At 42.5% G+C, this 8,011-nt stretch overlaps 1 protein-coding gene across 1 annotated transcript in view; it reads left to right on the top strand.

The window, feature by feature from the left end:
• RPAP1 (RNA polymerase II associated protein 1) overlaps nucleotides 1-8,011 on the top strand; it is a 72,539-nt gene that overhangs the window by 33,656 nt on the left and 30,872 nt on the right. Inside the window, exons 12-16 of the mRNA XM_019519045.1 lie at nucleotides 1,657-1,791; nucleotides 1,959-2,138; nucleotides 4,514-4,671; nucleotides 5,676-5,855; nucleotides 7,704-7,902. Coding sequence (XP_019374590.1) covers nucleotides 1,657-1,791; nucleotides 1,959-2,138; nucleotides 4,514-4,671; nucleotides 5,676-5,855; nucleotides 7,704-7,902 — 852 coding nt within the window. The remainder of the gene's footprint in view (nucleotides 1-1,656; nucleotides 1,792-1,958; nucleotides 2,139-4,513; nucleotides 4,672-5,675; nucleotides 5,856-7,703; nucleotides 7,903-8,011) is intronic.

Here is an 8,011-nt window from a genome sequence, read left to right as displayed (position 1 = left end):
GGTGCGTCCTCCTTGGTCGTACCACCCTGCAGGGAAAGAAATAGCTGAGGAGAAATCGTCTTCTGGTTGAGAATTCAGGAAGCTAAACTTATAGGTCAGTATAATAGCCAGATCCCCCAAATACATTTTTTTTTTGGTTTTGAATCTTACATTGCAAGTAGCCTGAGGTCAGGGGAGACTTAGGATAAAGTTCTCTAACGTCCTGCAGTGTAAACATCTAGGCAGCGCCTGTTTTTTGGCTGATACAAGTGGATAACCAAGGGTGCTTGGCAGGGGGGAAATTTAAACCGAAGCAATTTTTTAAAAACATGCTGAACTCAGCCAAGCCTGGGATTGTGGCACTGACTGGCAGGGGCTTTTGAGAAAAGATCTGCATTAGGCAGTTCTGATCTTTAATGAGCTAGATGCCCATTTCACAGGCTGCTGAATTGCAACATGTAATGGCACATTTGATTTGTGAAACCTCTTTCTGAATACTTTGATGTATCTAAAATGCACATTAATTCTTAGAACAGCTCTGGTGCTGCTGTGATCCTGGCCATCTGTGTAAGATAGCACCAGGTCTCCTGCTTCAATTACAGAGTGTTTAATGGTTTAGCAGGTCTGTAAACAAACAAAACAATCCAAACCCTAAGGGCTGTATTCCTGTGTGAGGAGAAAGCAAAAGATACTGCTTCATGTGGAAATTAAGGGGCTCTTTGTTAACTCTTTAATATTTAGAAGTTGGATCTTCATATTCTTATTGTAAGTGTGTTTTTATTAAATGAAAGAACAAACTACTGTACCAAGATTTTAACACACTCCAAGAAATAAAAAGGACATTCCTAATACCAGTATCCAGAAATGAATGAACCTATTCCTGTAAATTGAATTTTGCTTCCTGGCTTTGCCACTGACTGACTTCCTACTGTTCATCCCTGAAAAAGGCACCTCATCTCTGTCTGTGTCCCCATTTTTGTACCTACAAAAAGGAGGTAATTGTCCATTCTCCGCTTCTTTCATTTGCCTCTGACATCTGATACCAGCCACTGATAGACACCATTTACTGGGCTAGCTGGACCAGTTACTGGTCCTTTCTGGTTCAGGAAGAGATGCTAGAACCTTTTTGGGCACATCATTTCATATCTGCCTGTTATGGGGAAAGTTTTTTCCTATTTCTCATTGCTCAGTGGTGTCCTGAAGCAGGAGGGTTTGGTTTTCCTTTAAACTGATCAGAACCAGAATGGAAGATTGGAGTCTGCCAAATAGTACATATATTACACAATTCACTGGTTAATTACACAATAAATTTAGACCAGTGACATGTGCAAAGTAATTATCATGCTATAAAAATGTCCATCCAGTTATAAAAAGAGGCAACTAGCTACAGAGTTAGTGCTTGAAAACATGCAACAACTGTATACCTGATTTATAATCACCTTTAATTTGAACATGTGGCAGGGCCCTTAGCCAGTTTTTTTCACTTGTTTGCCTCCATGCTGGTGACTCTTAACAATATTCTCCTTTTGCTCTAAAAAGTGATTTAAAACTCTTTTCCTCAAAAATGAAAAATGAAAAAGGATTTCCCCCCACCTCCCAATGGCTTCAGGAGAAATAGTTTGTCCAGAGTAAGTGTCAGGAGTATAAAGAGGCTTTTTCTTTCCCTTTGTCTTCCAGGGACTTTTGAAGACCCGAATCCTTCACCGGCTGAGGTACATCCTTGAGGTAGTGCGACCTGTCCCCTCAGTGGTGCTGGACGTTCTGGATATTCTTACCCGGGTAGCAAGGCATTCCTCTGAAGCATGCATTCAGGTAACAGTCCAGCTGTGCAAGGGCTCATAGAGGAAGGAGCAAGAAATGGAGAGAGGAGAGGGAGACTCTCAGTATACTTGTGATATGTTTGCTTCTGCTAACCATCTGATTGCTTGAATTGCTTCCTCTACTGAGTGGTTGTCTCTGCTACTGGCTGTTTTCTGCAGCTTCTGGACTGTCCTCGGCTGATTGAGACCATTGTTAGAGAGTTTCTCCCTACCCGGTGGGATCCCCAGGTGGCTGAACCAGGGCAGCTGCTTAACAGCCTTCATGGAGTAGCTTGTGCCACTGCCATGAAGTTCATTAGAGTCCTGGCATCTGGAGGCAGGAATGCAGCAGCCAGACTGGTAAGTAATTGTGACTTGGCATTGCTTTTGTGACCACAAGGGGCACAGGCAGAAGTCCTGGTTCTTTGTGCCTGCTTTTCTGCACAAAGGTAGAGGAAGAATTAACCATGGATCTAAACTTCACCAAAGCTTGGGGGTAGGTAGAGAGAGTTGTTTCTAGCAGGCTAATTTAGATCCAACTTCACAATGAAGAGGAATAATGCCTCTAGGAACCTAGGACTGAAAAGGTCCTCACGGGCCATTGAATCCAGTTCCCTGTGATCACAGGTGATGACTTATCCCAAGAGGCTAAAAAATTGGCCTTTTCAGCTCCACAGCTATGTTGTAAGAACAGACCACAGAAAAGCAGGGGAGACACAGACAATATCACTACCATGTTACTGCAGTGACAGAAAAGCTTTTCAAATAGGAGCAGAGTAAGACTCCATCTCTGTGTCCTCCAACTGTTTTGAATGTAGCATTTTTAATAGTACCTAATAAATTGCCATCGAGCAAATTTCCCTTTTCAGCAAGAGAACTCTAACCTCTGTGCAATAAAATGAGGTATTATGTATGTGAGTAATGGACTGATAATGGACAGTGTGTGTGTATGTATATCCATGTGTTCTCAAGCATGTACAAATCTAAACTCTGCAGGCTAGCTCTTCTCAGAGCTCTCAGTGTATCCCATGCCCATCTACCCTGGTGTGAGTCTTCTTACTTGGAGCATCCTAGTGTGGCATGTTGCAAGCGTTTAGGTGTCAGACCATCAAGCCATGGAAACAGCATGAAAAGTCTTGACATTTTGAATGCTATGCTTTGTCCTATGATCTGCAGGGGTCACTTAAAAATCTGGCTTGATACATTAGTACATTCATTTTCATATTGCTCTGTATGAACTTGAATTTAAATGCTCTACAGCATGTCCATGTATTGCAACGAAATAGTCACGATATAAAGAATATAACATGTCCTTCCCCTAGAAGATTTGTTTCCTTTTTCCCACACCCTAGACCTTTTCTGTTTGAGGACAAATATCCAGTAGTTAAAGGGTGTGACTTATATTCAGAGTCTGTGAAGGCTGAGGAACCTTACTATTCGCTAAACCAGAACATTTCCAAAGAAAGTGAAATTCCATCATTCAGTAAAGTAGTACAATGGATGTGAAGCATTCCATTTCCTGGCTAGAGGGCCTTGCTTATGGTCAGATTGATTACCACATTTGAAATCGGGAAGGAATTTTACCCCATGGTCAGATCAGCATGGACTGTGGATGGTTTTTGCCTACTCTTGTAACAGGGGATATCAGCCTATTCCTTGTATGTCTTGAGCATGTTTTAACAAGCTACTTCCTTCTTCCAGTGGCAGGTTATTGATAGTGCCCTCATCCCCTTGCTTTATCTATGGCAAGTAAAAGGTGATTTTGATATTTTCAACACTCTGTCTGGTAGTTGTATGTGTGAGGGTTGTTCCTGACATTTTTAAGAAAGGGGTAGAGACAACACATGCCTAAGCAGGCTTAGATACAGATGGTTTTCGTCAAGCAGGGGATTGAAATAGATGACCTCCTGAGATGCCTTCCAGAGCTACTTTTCTATGGTTAAAAAACAACTAAAATGTACTGACAGCCACTCAGTTAAAAAAAAAAAAAAATAGTTCACTTTGTATTCAAGGTTAACTTATGAACAGGTTAAAAAAAATTAAAAAAATAGAAGAATAACCAGTTGCTATGGACCAATAGTCACCAGTCAGTGGATTTTGGAATGCTTGTGGTAGTTCTCGGAGCCTCTTGGAGTTGATCCAAGGCTGGGGTGTGGGACTGAGTGCCCTCATGCGTACGTGTGCATGCTTCAGCCTAGCAGATCAGTCTGTGGGGGAGGGAATGGACAGGGGCGAGATGGAGGCCCCCGTGGTGAGAGACAGTGCTGCAGAGGCAGGAGCAGGGGCAAGTTGAGTGGGGCTCTGGCCAGGTGGGACTTACCTGCTGGGGAGGTGCGTCCCCAAATAATTTTTTCTCTCTGCCTTGATCTGCCCCCCCTTCCCTCCCCACAGGCTTACCTGCTGGGTTGGGGAGGAGGGGGCGGTGCATGGTAGATCTTGGGTTGCTTTTAAATGCCAAAGGTGATCTACTTAAAAAGGTTGGAGACCACTGCTATAGACTGTTAGAGTCTGACAGGAGGTTGCTTCCAGTTACCCCATGACATGATCCTAGCATCCATTTATCATGTATTGATTCTTTGGAAATAGAACTTTAATATTGAACAAAAGAAGGATTTAGATATGAATGTTACAGCAATTTTGAGGGAAGTTTAGACTGGGCTGAATAGGACTATGAGGCTCTTGTGATCCAATCCTCAAGAATTCAGTTTACTTCATTGTCTGCTTATTCTTTGCAGCTTAATAAATTTGAGCTAAAAAGTCGTCTGAGCCGGTTTATAGCTGAGGATCCTCAAGACCTTCCTCTGCAGAGAGAAGAAGCCATCAGGCTAAGCACTGAGGCTTTTCGGCTATGGGCAGTGGCTGCTGGATATGGTCAGGCTTGTGATCTCTACAGGTATGGGCCAAACCCAAATGGGGTGTCTTTTTAACGAAGACAGTGAACTTCCTTTTTCTGAGGGGTAAAAGCAGGGATTTCTGGAGTTTCCCTTCCTTATGATCCAGTGAAACCTCAGCATCCAGAGACCTGCATGTTGTGTCCTTAACTTTTTCTGACCCTCTGTGATATTCCTTATTTAATTACTAGCATCCTGTTACTGCTTTTCTAGGTGTGAATACAAGTACATTTGAAACTTTCAAAAAGAGCTGCAGCTTCTAATTTTTGTGTGTGAATGAGCTAAGAATGAAGCTGCTCCACCTTTAACACTGCTTTATCCAGGTTTACACTTGAAGGGTTTTGTTACATTTGAATTGTTCTTGGCTCATTCACATTTAACAATTAGAACATACTATCTGCTGCTCTGACAGGCATGTCAGATTTTCCTGTCTAGTGCTTAATTGGTATTGGTTGTGATTCTGCAATAGCCACATTTTAAAGTCTCCAGATTATTCCTTGAGTTTTCCCTGTTTAGTTTCCTTTTTCATTGCTGGATGCAGATTCTTTCTGTAATCTGAGTGATCCATGCATTCATGACATCTGGCAGCACGGTTTTTGTAACGCACCCAGGTAAAAGCCTCTGCAGCTTTGAGAGAGAGCTTGCAGTTGTCCATCAAGCAGCAGCATGCACACTAAAAGCAGTGCAGACAGAATGCACCCTCCCCAGCCGCTGGGAGCACTGAGTTCATGAACGCAGTGCCTTATTCGCGGATTTCACCATTATCAGGGGATACGAGAGCATATGTCCCGTGAATGGCGAGGGTCGTCTGTACTAATTAGCTCCTTAAATACCAAAGCAATGCAAGTGATGCAAAAACTTTGTTTTTTTAAGACACCATCCACGTCAGTCTTGGAAGTGCTTTGAGCTAATAGAGGGGTCTCAATCTGCAGAGCTTGGGACAACATTCCACTTTGTTCTGTTGTTCCCCTGTTTACCCTTTCATTTCTTCCTTCACCACCTGCAGGGATCTCTACCCCGTGTTGGTGAGGATTCTCCAGTCCCTACCTCACCTACAAAGCAGTTCCCAGGAAAACAGCCCCATGTTTCAGCTTTCCATCCAGCGAGCAGCAGCTGTGATCACTCTGCTTACCCATGTGACTCAGACAGCAAGCTGCACAGCAGAGCTGCAGGCCCAGCTCAGCAGGTAGACCCCACCATTTCTGTCATCCTCTTGCATTGTCTCAGTATCCTCTTGGAAACACTGATGTTATTTCTTCTTTATTCTATCTCTCCTTTCTTTTGTCCTCTTTCATTTTGTATAGTTTATGTTCAAACAGTGACAGCGTCCTCTTAGCAATCATATTTCATAGGGATTTTCTTCAGCATCTTGTCAGTGCGAAATACAAAGGAGACAACAGGATCTCTGGCCATAAGGGTGTCTTCAGCTGATATGGTAATTCTGCTGAGGAGCTCATGGTTTTCTGTGTATGTGTACATGCACATGCATGAGATCACCCTTCCAAGAGAATAGGCTTAAGCAGGTTAGCCAGAGCATTTGACGTGACATGGAAAAAGAGAGAGACAGTAATTTGTGATGGGGAATGTATGTCCAGTTTAGCAATGAAGCAAATATATCTTCTGTCTGATGCTTCTGTGTTTAAGCCAACTGAATATAAAAAAATGCATCACTAAAGTAGTTTCCCAGTGCGGACCAGGATACTGTCCCTTGCTTCTCCATCTTGAAGGTCACCTTGTACAGAAATAAATTTCCACTGGCAATCAACAATTACAGTTTTAAAAATAACAAATGCGAGAGGGAGGGGTGAGGGGAAACAGGTGTAGCTAATAAAAGACCTTTGCACCACATCATAAAAACTCAGTGCAAATAGTCCTTTTTCCATGGTGATTTTTATGTGGATGAAAAGCTGGTGTGAGGGCCTTTATTAGGTTTAATCATTCCCTTTAAACAGTGGAGACTCGAATAAAACAATGCTGAACCAGGAACCCAGGATGCAGGAACAGAGTGAAACTTCCTTGCCTTGTTTCATTGTCTGAACTGAGCAAGGCACCGAAAGGACCTGGCATGAATGGTGGAAAGCAAAATATATTTTGGATATCTCTTCACTATTCAGTCTTTCAGCAACAGAGGGAAGCACATCTAGCAGCTGAAGTAATCGGGTATACAGAGCTAATTTGACAATGTCACTTTAAAGTATTCTCGTTTGCAAATGTTTTGGGTATAAAACACCTTTAAGACACATTCAAGTTCCACAACACGAATAAAACAAGCCTGTTAGCACTATCCCATCTGCTGTGATTCATCTCCCACCTGAGACTTTTCAGTAAGGTTTATTGTGTAAGTTTAATGTTTCTTCCCCACTCCTGTGCATTCTTTACCACACTCACTTATTGTAGTAAGTATCAGACTCTTGCTGTCTATCTCCCCTTCTTTTCTATAAGGCAGAGTGGGAGTAAGTAGCTAATTCTCATACTGGAACAAAATTAAAAACGTGTTTCCCAAGGGATCAATATTAAGTCCAGTATCTTAATCTTTATCACTCCTGGGAGGATGAAGTAGACAATGGAATTTGCTGAAGACACAATTATTTTTGTTGCAAAAAAGTGAGGAGCTCCACTCTGATCTATGCAAACTGGGGGATGGCAGGTGAGATGCAGTAGGTTAAGTGCAGGTTAATGGGTTACAACCTTTGAAATGCACTGCCAGGTTTTGAATTAGTTAGAGAGAATTCTTAGAAACTGTTGTGGATGTTTCCATAAAAGCATCTGCTCAGTGTGCAGAAGCAGTTAAAAAAGCTGTGACTAAAGGGACAGGCTCATATAATGACTGTGTATGTCCAGACATCAATTTGGCTGGACTGTCTTAAAGTAGCTTGGTGAGTTGATGTTTTTCCCTAGTGGCTGTCCTTCTGTGCCCTTTCTTTGTGAGACTGAATGCAGTGGAAACATGCATTTTTAATCATGATGTTTGGAGAATCCAACTCTTGCAGAGAAATTCCCCTTCGCTATTTCACCTTCTGTTATGTTGCAACAGTAGCCCAGAAGATGGGGAGTACGTTCTGCCTCCACCAGTGACCTGGAGTCATGTGTCAGGCCTGCGACCTTTCCTTGAGACCAGTCTGAGGAGATCTTTCCAGGAAATATCCCAACTAGAAACTTGGCAGGCTTTCCAGCCTCTTACAACAGCATATGTCATCTACTTAGGAGTTTATTATAGTGTTTGCAGCCAACAGGTAAGGCCTTTGAACTCCCTCCCTCCCCCCGCCCCGAAACAAAAACAAAAACCCAAAAAACAAAAACACCTTCTTAATTCCTAAATGAGAGCTTCATTGATTTCATAGA

This window comes from Gavialis gangeticus, unplaced genomic scaffold (assembly GCF_001723915.1).
Source record: "Gavialis gangeticus isolate Ggan-Ray unplaced genomic scaffold, GavGan_comp1, whole genome shotgun sequence".
In the NCBI taxonomy this organism is placed as follows: Eukaryota; Metazoa; Chordata; order Crocodylia; family Gavialidae; genus Gavialis; species Gavialis gangeticus.
The sequence above is the reverse complement of the archived record's forward strand: the minus strand, read 5'-3'. Positions and strand labels throughout refer to the sequence as shown.